This window comes from Oncorhynchus tshawytscha, linkage group LG31 (genome assembly GCF_018296145.1).
Source record: "Oncorhynchus tshawytscha isolate Ot180627B linkage group LG31, Otsh_v2.0, whole genome shotgun sequence".
NCBI lineage: Eukaryota > Metazoa > Chordata > Actinopteri > Salmoniformes > Salmonidae > Oncorhynchus > Oncorhynchus tshawytscha.
In genome coordinates this window covers 22,703,267-22,721,461 of record NC_056459.1, presented here as the reverse complement: position 1 = coordinate 22,721,461, position 18,195 = coordinate 22,703,267, and the positions used below count along the sequence as shown (strand labels likewise).

The window sequence follows — 18,195 nt, the reverse complement described above, 5'->3', positions numbered from 1 at the left end:
GCCTTTGGCCAAAGAAAGGAATGGAGGGAGTTGCCATGGGTAGGAGGATGAGAGAGAGGGATGGAGGAGAGAGATCAAATAAAGCTTTCAGTTACTAGGAAATATATACACACACACACACACACACACACACTAACCATTCTGACGCACAAATAGACCCCTTCAGGCTTAACTACATGCAGAAACCACTAGGACGCTAATCAAAATTCAAATACATCTCCCCCTGAAGGACTCCTTAAACAGTCCTCTTATTGGGGTCATTAAAATAAGCAGCGCATATATCTGGTCCTCCTCTAGCTGATAGCACACTTCTCTAAATGAACATCCTATCATTAGGGAGGGGCAAAGTGGAGAACTATTTTGATGTGCTCTGCAGGGTGTGTTAGTGTGTCTGTTTTTTTGTTGTTGTACTGACTACAAAACGGCACATTAGTGAGTCACACTCCCTAGTCAGCCCTGGGCTTTCTGAGGTCTTTCAAGATCAAAGGGTCTTCTTTCTTTGCCTTTCAAAAGGAAACAGTGCTAACCAGTGTTGCTTCTTGAATGGGATATTATAGTGGATAGAGATGTGTCATGCTAAGAATCGATGAAGGACAAGAAAGACCTACACAAAAGTTGGCCGTGTGTTGCATCATTACGCCGATTCTGTTGCAAAAACAATTTGCAACAGAATCCATTTACTCATATGGGAAAAACAAACGGGAGTTTCGATTGGACAAATTCAGTTAGGTCCCTCCCCGTTTGGTTCCGTTTATGATTCTTAAAGGTAAATGGTTTCCATGATGAATACACTCCTGCCGGGTGTTGACGGACGGTGGCCATTCAACATGTAGAATCGTCGGAATATAAACAGGAAACGACAGCTAATGTTCTGTGGTCAGAGGTGATAGAACGGCCACCCATTGAGCACGGCCGATGTCCGTGTTAGCCGGTCTTGTCCTTGTCATTATCAGTCAATGGCCAAACAAAATGCATGCAGTTGAAAAAAATTGTAAAACAATGTGAATAATGACAAATTGAAAGTATTTTTTACGTGCAGCTTCAAGATTAATTTGATGAGTAATAGAGGCTTTATCCTTGGCCACGCAGAACACACTGAAATACAGTACATTCTCTCTACCTTTCTCAAGCTGGATTTAAATAAAATAGTTAAATTCCAACCTCAATTTATTCCAAATATTTATGTACAGTAATAAGCATTCAAACATCCAAGAGCGTCATTTGGAAGAAAATAAATATGGAAAAAATATGTGTTGCAATTTTTACCACTCTATTTGTCAAAACAACAGGCCTACAATCAAGCTAAATACGAAGCAAAACCATCTCTAACAACATGCTCTGTTTTGTCACGTTTTCATTCGGATCTGATTCATCAAGCCAACATCCTTCATAACAGCTACAAACTGATTTCAACTAGTCTGGCTGGCTCAGGCCCCCCGAGCCAGTCATGTCATTACCCATGCTGTAAGGGCTTTCTGAGATCCTCGCCTGAGGGGCCCTACATTCACAATCAGCATTGCGGATCCATAGAATCTTATTCTGTATGATCTAATGGAATAGAGGCATCAACCATATGAGGGATGGGACAAGTCATGCATTATTTAAAGGCTCAGATGGAGGGAAGAATACTGAACCAAAAAGGGTCCTCTAGTGTGCACTTCGTAGTGTGCCATTGAGGCGACCCTGAGCCAATGGGTAAGAACCACCATAGCTGCTCACTGACTGATAGACACTGCAGTGTAGCCATCTCCCTGCTAGAACAATCCAGGTAGGTTCCTATGGCTCAATTGGACTCAGAACAGTCACTGGTTTTGGAGGACTTGTGCTTCCTCCTCTTCTTCCTCTTTTTCTTGTCCTTCTTCTTGTCCTTCTTCTTGTGTTTCCTCTTCTTGCGGTCGCTGGTGGAGGAGGAAGAGGAGGAGCTGTCCGAGTCGGAGGAGGTGGTGTCCTGCAGGAGTTGCTGCAGCTGCTGGATCCTGGAGAGAAAGGAGAAATGGAGAGAGAGAGGAGAGATGGAGAGAGATGGGTTAGAACCATTCAAGAAGAGGCATGGTATGATGAACTGAAACACAGTATCTTCACACACACACACACACACACACACACACACACACACACACTTCTTGGATTATCCCAGAGGGTTTTCCTCTATAATCATTGGCCATTTCAGATTTCACTCAGAAGTGTCCCAGGTTATGAAACAAGTCTTCTAACAGTGATGGTCAGCTGACAGCTGGAAGGTACTGAGTATGGGGGTTATGATGTGCTACAGGTGTTTGCAGTTAGTGCTAAAGTGGGAGGAGAGAGAGAGACAGAGAGAGACAGAGAGACAGAGAGAGAGACCATTTCAGATTTCACTCAGAAGTGTCCCAGGTTATGAAACAAGTCTTCTAACAGTGATGTTCAGCTGACAGCTGGAAGGTACTGAGTATGGGGGTTATGATGTGCTACAGGTGTTTGCAGTTAGTGCTAAAGTGGGAGGAGAGAGAGAGAGACAGAGAGAGAGAACATTTCAGGCAGCCAGCAAAGTAGCTCTGCAGCTCACACAAGACCAGATCAAATATCAAGATGCTGAAACACTGCCTGAGAAACAACATTTCTCAATAAAATATGGATTTAACACGAATGATCAAACAGTTCACAGACCGAGGCATCCACTTCCTTTGATTAGCCCAAAACTTTACATTTCCATTGATTCGGTATTCTCAGAGAGGAACAAGAGAGCTTGTGCAAGTTGCAAGAGACTGAAAACAACTCAAACGGCGGTTCCCAAGAGATCCTCAAACTTCATTAAGAATTCATCAGAGGAGCGCTGTCTTCAACGTTGACAACTTCCACCCAGAGAACAGAGACGTAATCATAAGGACTGTTCAAGGCAAGCACACTGAGAGAGATCTGGGTTGGCTCGTAGGTCCTCTGGCCAAGTCTACCACGGTTACATTTCACTCTGTCTCTCATATCATCATAGCTTATATGATCCTATAGATTGTAGAACATGTCCATCACACACTCTCTCCAATCACACTCACATGAATCTCTCATATTGCACCTCATTTCAGATGGTACTTTAAAACTTCCCTATATACACCCAAGTTCACATTCAATGTCGTTCATTGTAGTTTTTAAAGTACTTTTATTCACCTGTTTGATTAAGTGCTCTGTCAGCTTTCAGGATGTGATTGATTTAGCCATTGACTTTAGTGTGTCTTTTGATGACTCTGAGCCTTTTCTTTTTATTACTTCGTTGTTGTTATTTCCCTGTGCTAAAAGGCACTCAGTTAATAATAGACAATTCTGACTGAGACCGTCGGAAAATGAAAGGGTTAGTTCACACTAATTACAAACTTATGTCATCTTAACACAATAACTGGAAAGTAGCCTAGTCTATAAAAGCAGAGTATAGTCAAAGACTGAAGATTTGAGTTTGTTTACTTGGCTGTAGCTAAGCATCAGCATTGTTGGGAGAAAAACAAAGAGAATCGTTAAGTCCCCTGTGACTGTGCTCCAAAATAGCTTGTCTGAATCAACAAACATGACTATATTCTCCCTCGTGCAGGTTGGAGATGCAAGTGCTATGGACACAGGACAGGGGACCGAGAGTGTCCCTTCTTCATGATCAAAGGAAACCAGAAACGGAAGCAGTTCAGAGTAGAGGTCCACTGGCATGGCCGATTTCAACTTTTCATAACAATTCATAATCAGCCTTTTTGGATGCCAATTATGGCCGATTTCATTGAAATCTACGAGGAGACGGCGTGGCAGGCTGACCACCTGTTACGCGAGTGCAGCGTCAAAAGGACCTTGTGGTTGCAAGGAGCCAAGGTAAGTTGCTAGCTAGCATTATACTTATCTTGTAAAAAAACGATCAATCTTCACATAATCACGTGTTAACTACACGTGGAAGATGATATTACTAGGTTAACTAGCTTGTCCTGCGTTGCATGTAATCAATGCGGTGCCTGTTAATTTATCATTGAATCACAGCCCACATGTACTTCAACTGCGCCAAAAGGGTGATGATTTAACAAAAGCGCATTTGCGAAAAAAGCACTGTCGTTGCACAAATGTACCTAACCATAAACATCAATGCCTTTCTTAAAATCAATACACAGAAGTATATATTTTTTTAAACCTGCATATTTAGTTAAAAGAAATTCATGTTAGCAGGCAATATTAACTAGGGAAATTGTGTCATTTCTCTTGCGTTCAGTGCAAGCAGAGTCCGGGTATATGTAACAGTTTGGGCCACCTGGCTCGTTGCGAACTGTGAATTAATTTGCCAGAATTTTACAGAATTATGACATAACATGGAACGCTGTGCAATGTAACAGGAATATTTAGACTACATTTCACTGAAAGAATAAACGTTTTGTTTTCGAAATTATAGTTTCCATATTAATGACCATATTAATGACCAAATGCTCGTATTTCTGTGTTTATTATATTATAATTAAGTCTATGATTTGATATTTGATAGAGCAGTCTGACTGAGTGGTGGTAGGCAGCAGCAGGCTCGTCAGCATTCATTCAAACAGCACTTTACTGCGTATGCCAACAATTCTTAGCAATGCTTGAGGCAAAGCGCTGTTTATGACTTCAAACCTATCAACTCCTGAGATTAGGCTGGCAATACTATAGTGCCAAAAATAACATCCAATAGTCAAAGGTATATGAAATACAAATGGTATAGAGAGAAATTGTCGACGCGTCATAATTCCTATAATAACTACAACCTAAAACTTCTTAAATGGGAATATTGAATAACTGGGAATATTGAACCACCAGCTTTCATGTTCTCAAGTTCTGAGCAAGGAACTTAAACATGAGCTTTTTTTACTTGGCACATATTGCACTTTTACTTTCTTCTCCAACACTGTTTTTGCATTATTTAAACCAAATTGAACATGTTTAATTATTTATTTAAGACTAAATAGATTTTATTTATGTATTATATTAAGTTAAAATGATAGTGTTCATTGTTCATTCAGTATTGTTGTAATTGTCAGCCGATTAATCGGTATCGGCTTTTTTTGATCCTCCAATAATCTGTATCAGCGTTGAAAAATCATAATCGGTTGACCTCTAGTTCAGTGGTGAGTCTCGTCCGTCCAATGCACCAGACTACCTTAACGATGACCAACTCTAAACAGTGGAGAAGGGGATAATATTTTCATACATTCTTCTGAAAATATTTTTTGTTGATAATAAAAGGTTTATATTTTTCATAATACAGCCAGAAAGTACCTCGTTTCTTTTTCATTGCGTTTGTTTTCTCGGATCAGGTCGTACATTGGGTCTTCGTGTGCCTGCAAGAAACAGACGGTTTAGCTACATATTTACAACATTTCAAAGATAACATACATAGCAAAGCTCCAATGATAACAAGCACTGCAAGGTAAAACTCCATTCAGGTATTGTTTTTAGGCAACATCATTTCTACCCTTTTTTATTTGTATTTTTTATTTCACCTTTATTTAACCAGGTAAGCTAGTTGAGAACAAGTTCTCATTTGCAACTGCGACCTGGCCAAGATAAAGCATAGCAGTGTGAACAGACAACACAGAGTTACACATGGAGTAAACAATTAACAAGTCAATAACACAGTAGAAAAAAGGGGAGTCTATATACATTGTGTGCAAAAGGCATGAGGAGGTAGGCAAATAATTACAATTTTGCAGATTAACACTGGAGTGATAAATGATCAGATGGTCATGTACAGGTAGAGATATTGGTGTGCAAAAGAGCAGAAAAGTAAATAAATAAAAACAGTATGGGGATGAGGTAGGTAAAATTGGGTGGGCTATTTACCGATAGACTATGTACAGCTGCAGCGATCGGTTAGCTGCTCAGATAGCAGATGTTTGAAGTTGGTGAGGGAGATAAAAGTCTCCAACTTCAGCGATTTTTGCAATTCGTTCCAGTCACAGGCAGCAGAGAACTGGAACGAAAGGCGGCCAAATGAGGTGTTGGCTTTAGGGATGATCAGTAAGATACACCTGCTGGAGCGTGTGCTACGGGTCGGTGTTGCCATCGTGACCAGTGAACTGAGATAAGGCGGAGCTTTTTTTTTTTGCATGGACTTGTAGATGACCTGGAACCAGTGGGTCTGGCGACGAATATGTAGCGAGGGCCAGCCGACTAGAGCATACAGGTCGCAGTGGTGGGTGGTATAAGGTGCTTTAGTGACAAAACGGATGGCACTGTGATAAACTGCATCCAGTTTGCTGAGTAGAGTATTGGAAGCTATTTTGTAGATGACGTCGCCAAAGTTGAGGATTGGTAGGATAGTCAGTTTTACTAGGGTAAGTTTGGCGGCGTGAGTGAAGGAGGCTTTGTTGCGGAATAGAAAGCCGACTCTAGATTTGATTTTCGATTGGAGATGTTTGATATGAGTCTGGAAGGAGAGTTTACAGTCTAGCCAGACACCTAGGTGCTTTCAACTCTCCTCTCCCGGAATAGCATTTTAAAATATGGTTCTATTACAAGATATGATACACTTGCACTTATGATAATCATTGCAGTGGCATTGTTGCATGCAGGCCTACAGAACAACTGCCCTGTGAATCTGCTGAGGAGTCCAGATCCAGAAGCATCCAGCAGCAGCACAGATACCTAATGCATCCCAAATGGCAACTATTCCCAATATAGTGCACTACTTCGGACCAAAGTCAATATAGTTCCTGGTCAAAAGTAATGTACTATATAGGGAATAGGGTGCCATTTGGGATGCACCTATACTGTATCCATCAATCAAGCATGCTCATGGTCCCAATTAGGCAAGCACGCAGACGTCCCCAAGGGGTTATGGTTGGGACCAGGAGCAGACGTCCCCAAGGGGTTATGGTTGGGACCAGGAGCAGACGTCCCCAAGGGGTTATGGTTGAGACCAGGAGCAGACGTCCCCAAGGGGTTATGGTTGAGACCAGGAGCAGACGTCCCCAAGGTGTTATGGTTGAGACCAGGAGCAGGTGTCCTCAAGGGTGTCTGCCAATACCAATCCTGTACTTGGGACTCATGTTTGTTCAAATCCAGCAGTAACACATTTGATTTAAGTAGCCAAAAGGCTTGATGATTAGTTGAAAGATGGATGAATGGATGGATGGACAGATGAGACTCACCACTCTGAACTGCTCCAGTTTCTGGTTTCCTTTGATGAAGAAGGGACACTCTCGGTCCCCTGTCCTGTGTCCATAGCGCTTGCATCTCCAACCTGCACGAGGCGAGGGAGAATATAGTCATGTTTGTACCACAAACACATCTCCTGGCCCCTCAGAAATCACCCAAACAAGCTCGTGTTGAGATTCATATTTATCTTATATGGCTTGTAGGCTACACCTGTTTATGACTTAGCCTACATCTGACAAAATGTTTCTCGACTCGTTCTAATCTCTGAAACGACATGCAATTAAAAATCACATTCAAACATTTTGCCAATGTATTATCTGGAACATATTAGGCTTTGGAATACCACAGGAGAACAAATGAGAACTTTGTAGACTAACCCTGTATGCCTTCTGTCCCCTCGCATATCATGAAAACGAGTGGGAGGAAGGGACAGAGGGAGGGATAGAGGAATTATTGGTGGGAAATAATGAAAGCCTTTGTTCTTTGAGGGACAAGCAGAACAAAAGTCAATCTCCGCTACACTGACTCGAAAATTGAAAAACAATGTAACTGGGAATCAAAATGGCACGGCCTTGCGATCTGGAGGCCGCCTTTGATTTTTTTTTATTTTACTAGGCAAGTCAGTTAAGAACAAATTCTTATTTATAATGACAGCCTACCAGGGAACAGTGGGTTAACTGCCTTGTTCAGGGGCAGAACGACAGATGTTTATCTTGTCAGCTCTGGGATTCGATTCAGCAACCTTTCGGTTATTGGCCCAACGCTCTAACCACTAGGCTACCCCTTATATATGGGGTGGCAGCAATGGTTTGAGAAAATTACAACATTTGAAAGATACATACACATTATCAGGCAAATCTTTTTTTCTATATTTACAACTTAGATCACCTATGCTGGCCTATGGAGTCCCTTAGGAAACCCAACTACCAAATCATCCAATAATGGGATTTCTAAATAAATTATCTAGACTCCCGAAAGGACTTCTCTCTATAATATACAAACAACTTTAGGAAAGCTCATATTCTGAGCTAGCCATTTAAGAGTATGGTTCACAGATCTAACTGAATCTGAACAACCCTTTAACTGGAACAGAATATGGACTAATATGACATTGGCATCTCGTAATCTGAACCATCAATTTATACATTTTAAGTTAACAGACTGTATTTAATACCAAGGAAATGTTTTACGGTGAGAATTACCAAAACTCCCAACTGTTCACTGTGTCACCTAAATGAGGTAGGCACATTCCTCCATATGATGTGGGAGTGCACTGCAGTTAAATGTTTCTGGGCAAAATTACAAAATACACTTAGAAGTGCATGAATCCAAACATTTAATGCTTAGCATCTACTATATTACTTAACAAGGATAGCTCTTTGAATCTCTCAATCAATCAGAGACAATTCCTGAATCTCCCCCACCAAAAAAAGATGTTGGCTCTTAGATTGCAATCACCTCACTCTCTCCCATTTAACCAGTAGATACAGTTACTATTAGAAGTTATACCATTAGATGTATCGACAGAGATAATTAATGGTGCTAGTCAAGGAACAATTGAGGCCTGGACAAATATACTTGACTCTGTAAAGAATAATCTTGTCTAAAGCCCAACACATACATAATATATACAGTACAAGTCAAACGTTTGGACACACCTACTTATTCAAGGCCTTTTCTTTATTTGACTATTTTCTACATGAAGAATAATAGTGAAGACATCAAAACTATGAAACAACACACATGGAATCATGGTGTAACCAAAAGTGTTCAACAAATCAAAATATACTTTATATTTTAGATTCTTCAAAGTAGCCACGCTTTGCGTTGATGAGAGCTTTGCACATTCTTGGCATTCTCTCAACCAGTTTAACCTGGAATGCTTTCCCAACCGTTTTGAAGGCGTTCCCACATATACTGAGCACTTGTTGGCTGCTTTTTCTTTACTCTGCAGCCCAACTCATCCCAAACCATCTCAATTGGGTTGAGGTCAGGTGATTGTGGAGGCCAGGTCATCTGATGCAGCACTCCATCACTCCTTGGTCAAATATCCCTTACACAGCCTGGAGGTGTTTTTGGGTCATGTCCTGTCGAAAAACAGATTATAGTTCCACTAAGCGCAAACCAGATGGAATGGAGTATCCATTCTGGTTAAGTGTGCCTTGAATTCTAAATAAATCAGTGTCACCAGCAAAGCACCCCCACACCATCACACCTCCTCCATGCTTCACGGTGGGAATCACACATGCAGAGATCATCCGTTCACCTACTCTGCGTCTCACAAAGACATGGTGGTTGGAACCAAAAATCTCAAATTTGGACTCATCTGACCAAAGGACAGATTTCCACTGGTGTAATGTCCATTGCTCATGTTTCTTGGTCCAAGCAAGTCTCTTCTTCTTATTGGTGTCCTTTAGTAGTGGTTTCTTTGCAGCAATTTGACCACAAAGGCCTGATTCACACAGTCTCCTCTGAACAGTTAATGTTGAAATGTGCCTGTTACTTGAACTCTGAAGGATTTATTTGGGCTTCAATTTCTGGGCCTGGTAACTCTAATGAACTTATCCTCTGTAGCAGAGGTGACTCTGGGTCTTCCTTTCCTGTGGTGGTCCTCATGAGGGCCAGTGTCATCACAGCGGTTGATGGTTTTTGCAATTGCACTTGAAGAAACTCTCAAAGTTCTCAAAATGTTCCGGATTGCCTGACCTTAATGTCTTAAAGTAATGGACGGTCATTTCTCTTTGATTATTTGAGCTGTTCTTGCTGCAATATGGACATGGTCTTTTACCAAATAGGGCAATCTTTTGTATACCACCCCTACCTTGTCACAACACAACTAATGCTTAAACGCATTGAGGAAATAAATTCCACAAATGAACTTTTAACAAGGCACACCTGTTAATTGAAATGCATTCCAGGTGACTACCTCATGAATCTGGTTGAGAGAATGCCAAAAGTGTGCAGAGCTGTCAAGGCAAAGGGTGGATAATTTGAAGAACATCAAATAAAAAATATTTGGATTTGTTTAACACTTTTTTGGTTACAACATGATTCCATGTGTTATTTCACAGTTTTGATGTCTTAAATATTATTCTACAATGTAGAAAATAATAAAAAATAAAGAAAAACCCTTGAATGAGTAGGTGTCACTTTTGACTGGTACTGTATGTATATAGCCGGGTAGGGGAGCAGGGGGTGACTGACGAACAACCCTAGTTGCTTGAGGTGGTGGGGAAACATGATTTCCGGGAGTGGAACGGTTGGATGGAGACATGTTGGGGATGGGAGGTTGGGTTGGTGGAGGGCCCACTTATTTTATTTTTTTCCTGTTTAAACTTAATTATTATTTATTTTTGTATTTCTTACCGTTTTATTTTGAGTGGCAGCCTACAGGTACAGGTTTTATAAACGTATAATCTGAAATGGATAATGTATCTGCATTGTGGATGCAGGACACTCATAATAACCCTCTGTGTTTAAACTCACACTGCATGACCTTCACCTCCTTCCCCAGAGGCATCCACAGCCCCTTGGTGGGGGCGTGAGCCAGGAAGTCCCTAGCATCCTCATTTCCTGGATCAGCAGGAATACAGTCCTCTGGTTTGTACTCCTCCGCCTACAAAAAGTCACTGTGTTTCAAGGTGATGCAAGATGCCACATATTGCAGTTTCCATAATAATGTATTTTAGCCTGAGTGTCAGTCTGCTTGTGCTCTCATGCCAACTCCTTGTAACTCATCGTCATGCTTTGGCTCGACAACAACAGACAGAGCTGGCAAGAACACAAACGGATCTTGGACCAGGTTAAATACATGTCCTTCTACTGATAAATGAGTTATTCCATAATATTTCTGTGATTCATTAACTGGTAATAACGCAAGTAGACAAACATGTGCATCTACTAGACCTTTATGAGTCCAGGAGGAGGTTTTTCATAACTGCATAGAGGGGAAAAGAAAACAATGCTTGTGAGAATAAATACGATGATCCAATTTGTGCTTAGGTAGCTAGGTACCCCTTGAACCAGTATCTGAGCAAAGGAGACGATGATATGAATCATGTCACACGCATCGTCTCCCTTGTCCAGATGCTGGTTAAGGTACGGTACCCCGTGTGCAACTTCTACCAGCCAAGGCACAGTATCAGAACTGAAATGATGGAATGAGTTGTTAGCATTAAGGCTAAATCCCAAGGCAGATCAACTACAGTTACGTTTTATTAATACACAATTTCGATACCACCGAAAAGGGTGTCCTTTACTCACAAGGTCTCCAAATGCTTCAGCTTTTGCACTTCTTGGTTGAGTTTTCTCGCTTGTTTCTTTAGTTTTTCTACATCGTGTTTTGATTCCTTGTGCCTTTTGCGGTCCCCTCTGTCCTCCGAGTCTCTCGATCTCTTTCTACTAGACATTGCAATGTCATTGGGTAACTGGCTATGTTTATGAAATAACCGTTTAATTTGAGTTTGATACGATTTCTAATCACAAATTCGTTGAAGTGAATCACTTTTTAGAGAAAATACATTCGGGACCACGTCAGGACATTTTTCTCGAACTCTGCACAGCTACTTCCTGTTTCTGTTTGCGCATGCCATCTGTAAACGCAGCGCCGCCTGCAGATCAAATGTAGTCGAGGACGCTTGATCAACAGCAAGGTCTATGGTTGGGTAAGGTGAGGTCTGTGGTGGTTTATAAAGAGCATTTATTCATGCCATTCTTCTTTGGAGTTTAGTGGCAGTTATCCTTATTAGCGAAGGAGCCCAAGCTATATTATACACAATAATGTTCTTATAAACAGTCTACGTGTGGAACCAAAGGGCTCCCAAGGGGCGCAACAGTCTAAGGCACTGCATCTCAGTGCTAGAGGCATCACTACAGATCCTGGTTCGAGCCCGGGCTGTATCATTCCCGGCCATGATTGGGAGTCTCATAAGGCGGCGCACAATTGGCCCAGCGTCATCTGGGTTAAGGGAGGGTCTGGATGGAGTACGCCATCATTGTAAAATAATTTGTTCTTAACCAACGTGCCTAGTTAAATTAAAAGGGACAATCTGGGATTCATACTCTAAAACCATTTTTGGATGTTAAATTAATGAGCCATTGATCATTTGAACTTAAAAATGCCTCATGAGTTGTTAAAATGCTTCCTTGGTAAACAATGTAATTATAAACAAACAGTATAGTTTCAAAACATGGTTAAACTATAATCTTGATCTCGTGGATCGTCAGTCCTTGCAGCAATAGCTCTGAATTTGCATGGTTACATTTATACAGCCCCATTCCTGAGGTGTTTATCAGTGGGGTACCCTTAAAGTTCTGTAGCACTTAAATGTGTAAGCTGAAAACACACATTGTGAATGCCAGTGTAGTAAAGTACTTAAGTAGTAATTCAAAGTATTTTTACAGTATCTGTACTTTACATCACTACATTCCTGAAAGAACATAATGTACTTTTTACCCCCCCAACACCCAAAAGTACTCGTTACAGTTTTAATGCTTAACAAAATATACAAGTCACACAGTCATCAAGAGAACCCTGGTCATCCGTACTGCCTCTGAGCTGACGGACTAACTAAACACAATTTGTAAATGATGTCGGCGTGCTGGAGTGTGCCCCTGGCGAGCCATGAATAACAAAATGGCACCGTCTGGTTTGCTTAAAAAGGAATTAAAAGTTACATATAATTTTGATAAAAGTACATTTAAAACCAAATACTTTTAGATCTTTACTCAAGTAATATTTTACTGGGTGACTTTCATTTGAGGAATTTCCTATTAAAGTATCCTTACTTTTTCTCAAGTATGACAATTGGGTAGACATATCTTCTTGAAGTTCTATCATGTAACACAGTAATAAGAATACCTGAAAACATTTATTTCACAGAAACAAGGAGTAAAAGGAATATATAATGTGAGGTATTTCAGTATTCTGTGAAAGGCTACAGACTCACACATTGGATTAATTAAACATGTCACTAAATGCAATAAAGTGTGTTGGAACAAAAGCAGTCTAATTGACATTGTAAATCTAAACATAAAAAACTTCAAAACAGGTAAAAGGTGAAGCCTTCAAACAGCAAAACCCATCTTCAACAAACATGAAACTACTGAAAGAAAGTCACATTTGCATTGTCATTAAGGTTCAGGCATAAAAACAATTTCAATGTTAAGTTGATGCGTCCCATTCATCCAAATATGATCTCAAAACCACCAGTATACAAAAATTTGACCTTTACATAAAAGTAAAACATTTGGCAGTGATCATAAAATAGTAGAGCCACACAAACAAACCTGTAAACAGCTACAGATCATCTCTACTTGGACAGTAACCTCAAGAGAAGAGTGGGAAAGTCTATGAAAATAAATGACAACCAAGTAAAAAATAAAAACACACTTCAAGAAGCATGAAACTTAAGCGTGAATATAAATGTGTAAGTCATTTATCATATAAATGTGATTGTAACAAATAAAAATCACCCTCTCAATCAAAACATCCTATAACTCGAATTAAGTTATTCTGCTTGCCTCATAAATAACATGGAAGAAAAGGGGGAGCTTTGCTTCCGATGCAGTTCCCGCCATCCATAGGGACAATGGAATTCCTGGACGATGCCGTGGTGTGGGGCCATTATGTTTGAACAGCTCTACGGAAGGGGGACCTCAGGGGTAGTTGGGAGGGGCAAGTTTAAAAAATATATATTTTAAAAAAGTTAGTGCAACAAGAGGCCCTGTATTACTTATTGACTGACTGCTGACCCATCCCCCGTTCTGAATTCCAGGAGGACCATTCTGAATTGCTAGCAGGCCAGAGAACCTGGTGCGTCAGTGTCATATCATGGTGGTGAAAAGGCTGACTGTTGGGTCATTGCAGTGGAGCCAAGTGTTTGTCAGTCATTCAGAGGGAGGATAGTAAAGTCTTTGAGTCCTCCCCTTGGTCTTCTGGTTGTCTTCCAGCATGAGGAACCTCTTGAGGCGGGAGAAGGCAGACTTCTTCACACTGGCTGGCTTGGAGGCCAAGGAGGAACTGCTGGTCTCAGAGGATAGCGACCTGGAAATAATAATGTCAGAATCTACACACTGACACAGATTAAAGGCGACCTATTGAAAAGTGTAGGACCAGTGTCCATCAGTTTAGTGATATCATCCATTGCCCTCACTTTTCAAGAAGTCCCTTAAATGCGGATTTTCACCTAGGCGAGATGTAGACTATATAAATAAAATACGTGACAATGTAGGTACCAGAGGCCTGCTATTCTTTGTTTACCTTGGCGTACTGCAGGGTGTCTTGTCATTGGGGGCAGACTTTGGTATGCCTATGGCATTGTTTCTGTTGGTCGACTGGGGACTGTTGCGTTTGCCTGTGCTCCCGTGGCTCTTGGAGAGAGCAGCCATGAAGTCCCTGTTGACACCGTTGTGCCTGGACGTGTTGTTATAGGTGTGGCAGGTAGCCATCTATGATGGGGAGAGGCGGACGGGATGAGATTATAAATATGAGTAATGATGGGTCTGTCTTTACAGGTGACAAACTCGTTTCCATTTAATTTCACATAAGGAACATGATTCTCCTGTGGAGATGTTTTTCAAAATCGATCCTTACAAGGACAAAGACCCTATGATCCCTGGTCAAAAGTAATGAACTACATAGGGAACAGAGTAATGATTTAAGAGGTAAAACAAAAACAGGATCTAAACCATTACTTTTTTTGGTTGAACCAGTTCAGAACTTTATTTTGCTGGTTGGAAAGAAAGAAAATAAATTAAAAATTTGTTCAAAACTAAACAATTAGAAAATATTTGTTCCAACCCCTGCTCAAGACGGTCACTCAGTCACTCAGCATTTCACATATTTCCTCTCCACATGCAAAGCCTATGACATCTAGCCTAATAGATTTACTATAGGACATTGGAAATGCAATACACACTTGAAACTAAACCACTGGGAGTCAATGTCACAATGTTGTTCATGTGATACAAGAAAATGATTGGAATCTCCTGGAACCCTGCCTGTCCTGCCCGACAACAACCCTTTGTGGCCTGAAAGTTTAAAGTGCATGTGGTCATTTTATGATTTGGTACTATAAACAGCCACACAACGGGCCTGTCACACCGTCCACTGAAACGTTACCAGCCTATAACGTGCCCTGCAGCACATGAAAATAACAGGCATCAGTCAGTCAGTCACCCGTGAGCAAATCCTTACTCAAGCAGATCAAAGTGTAATGCTTGTAGTAACAGAACGATGACAAAATCAAGTCATCTACCCCACCCTACGACGTCAGGACCATAATCTCTCGTTGACAGACTACGTAAACATTTTTTAGATTTTAGTTCTGGGTTAACCGAGAAAAGGACACCCCAAAAACAACATCACTGACAAGCACATCCCAAATGATATCCCAAACCTTTGATACCAACACATCCATCATCTCCCTGAGGCAAACTGCATCCAAAAGGTGTTATACGAAACAGAAACAAAAACGCAGTGTCAGTATATTCGGAGTCAGGCTGTTGACAGCGCTGAATGCTGATGCTGTGCAAAACAACTCACCGAGACGAAGGTAGCCATACTGCTGCGGAGGGTCTAGACTAGTCAAACAGATGGCGGACTAGTTTCTCTGAACTAGTTGACAGAAGTTCTCAAAGCAAAGTTTCGCTGAACCAGTGTATTAAACAAGCAGGAGCTTCGCGCTATCTCTGTTTGACGGAGCCTGGTGTTCTCAGCTTTATAAAGTAGAGAGCAGCAGAGGCCGAGCCCAACAGCTGTTCAGCCAATCTTTCAACAGCAGAGGCGGGACGGGGCTGGGAGTTGAAATGTTTTTGATTTACCCGGTTGTGTTGTCACGGACTGTCACTGGAGCCACTTCCCATGCCAACAACCCTAATCCATACTCACATCCTCCAGCACACTCTGGATTAAAGTGCTCCCTGGAAGACGAAAAAAACTATGAAAACAGAATGATACTCTCAGACACGCTGAAAAGGTTTCCCCTATTTAGATTAGGTGGTGATGTATAGATATCGCCTTATTTTTTTGCAGGGTTAAATAAGGCCATAAAGGAAGTTAGTCAATGGTAATATGGCCAAAAATCGGCACAATCGGGTGTTCCATTTACACATATCATTTTGCACATCATAGGCTGGGAACTTCAGACATAGAAATCAATATTTTGACTATTAGCATTCGTTCAATACATTTTAAAATAATAAAAGCACCATACAGACAGTGACAGTCTTTGATAATGGAACCTAGCAGGTATCCACTTGTTTTCTCATCTGATTTTTACATACATATTAATGGGGAAGTTCAGTATTTTACAGCATCATGTTAGATGGTTCCTCTCCCTGAAGAGAATAAACTGTAATCTATGTTTTGGTTCTCTAAACAGCCATGACATATTTAAGCTAACTTTAGCTACAGGCAGCTAGCTCAGGTGGCTAAAGTTAGTGGTGTCTTAAAAGAAAACAGAGCCATGGATGACAGTTTCTCCTAACCCATAGTCTACTTTCAGGGTGAGGAACCAGAGAACATTAAGTTGAAAAATACTGAATTTATATGTGAACAATATATTTGGACTGGGGACAAGAACTGTGTGCCACCAATATTGAGGGGAAAATACAACCCTGGCCTAAAAATGACCACCACTGCATACAGAATGTCCTACTGATCTATATCAAGACATACTTTTACTTAGGCTGATTCATATCTGCTATGCAGCCATTGTATAAAAGTAGACAGTAAAAGTTGTATTTATAGGTGATCCTAACAAAATATTCTAACAATGCCATGGTGACAAAATGTGAACAGCAATGACTACTAACTTTGTCTGTCCTAAAATAGGCCACCAATAGAAATGTAGGTTGATAGATGCCTGGGCTCATCTCAAGCTGTAGCGAGGAGAGCTCACAATAAAAAGCCTCCATCAGAAACATTACCCAAAACCCCCCTCAAATTAGTCAATGCTTCCCTAAACATTTAACAATAGCAATCAGCTCATAAGCAATGTTAAGGGTGAACAAAACATTAGGAACACCTGCTCTTTGCACGACATAGCTTTCACCTGGATTCAAGTGGTCAGCCTATGATCCCTTATTGATGACACTTGTTAAATCCATTTTCAAATCGGTGTAGATGAAGAGGAGGAGGAGACAGGTTCAATAATTATCTTTAAGCCTTGAGACATGGATTGTGTATGTGTGCAATTCAGAGGGTGAATAGGTAAGACAAAATATTTAAGTGCCTTTGAACAGGATATGGTAGTAGGTTCCAGGCACAATGGTTTGAGTGTGTCAAGAACTGCAACGCTGCTGGGTTTCACAAGTTTCCCATTACGAATGGTCCACCACCCAAAGGACATCAACCAACATGACACATCTGTGGGAAGCATTGGAGTCAACATGGGCCGGCATTCCTGTGGAACACTTTCGACATCTTGAAGAGTTCATGCCCTAATGAATTGAGCCTATTCCGAGGGCAAAACAGGGTGCAATGCAATATTAGGAAGGTGTTCCTGTTTTATTCACTGGGTCTGAATATGGAGACATCTCTGGTACACCCACTCTGCAGGTTGTCCAAACTTGGTATCCCCTTACACCTTTTTGATCACGTAATGTCCATGATTGGCTATTAGGGAGTCCACACACCTGTCCATACTAGCATACCATTTAGAATGCATGCCTAATAAATTGCTTCATACCAAGAAGTATGCAAGTGTGGATAGTTCTTTAGATACTGAAAGGGAAGAACTCAATCCAACAGAGAATGCTGCCCTCAAGGCAGGGGAGTCAAATTCATTCCACAGAGGGCCAAGTGTCTGCAGGTTTTATTTTTTTCCTTTCAATTAAAACCTAAACCTGGTAAGGGGTGTTCGTTACTAATGAGTGACCTTAATTCAATGAAATACAAGGGTGGAGTGAAAACCTACAGACACTTGGCCCTCTGTGGAATGAGTTTGATACTCCTTAAGGAGTTTAGAGAGGTGGCAGCGAAGGGGGTGGGTGTGTCTAGGCTGCCCAGGCACCTCTGGTGGATAGGCTAACATTATCCGCTGGCAGGTGATACCATACGCTATCTAG

General features: G+C 41.1%; 1 protein-coding gene and 1 pseudogene across 1 annotated transcript; both read right to left on the bottom strand.

The window, feature by feature from the left end:
• Window positions 1-1,149: 1,149 nt before the first annotated feature.
• rp9 (RP9 pre-mRNA splicing factor) lies at window positions 1,150-11,770 on the bottom strand. Its single transcript, XM_024395367.2, has 6 exons — window positions 11,389-11,770; window positions 11,032-11,062; window positions 10,612-10,741; window positions 7,119-7,210; window positions 5,245-5,306; window positions 1,150-1,976 (listed from the first exon to the last, which is right to left on the bottom strand). The coding sequence occupies exons 1-6, from the start codon at window positions 11,532-11,534 to the stop codon at window positions 1,784-1,786; spliced, it is 654 nt and encodes a 217-aa protein (XP_024251135.1). The 5' UTR covers window positions 11,535-11,770; the 3' UTR covers window positions 1,150-1,783.
• A 1,206-nt stretch (window positions 11,771-12,976) lies between these two features.
• LOC121841469 lies at window positions 12,977-15,864 on the bottom strand (annotated as a pseudogene).
• Between the last annotated feature and the right edge of the window lie 2,331 nt (window positions 15,865-18,195).

Excerpts from the sequence above, each read along its gene's own strand:
- rp9 (XM_024395367.2), bottom strand. The coding sequence starts at position 11,534 with ATGTCTAGTAGAAAGAGATCGAGAGACTCGGAGGACAGAGGGGACCGC. Across the intron at positions 10,742-11,031 it reads CTCCTCCTGGACTCATAAAG|GCGGAGGAGTACAAACCAGA; the intron begins GTCTAGTAGATG and ends GACTTTTTGTAG. Across the intron at positions 5,307-7,118 it reads AACTGGAGCAGTTCAGAGTG|GCACACGAAGACCCAATGTA; the intron begins GTGAGTCTCATC and ends TGTTTCTTGCAG.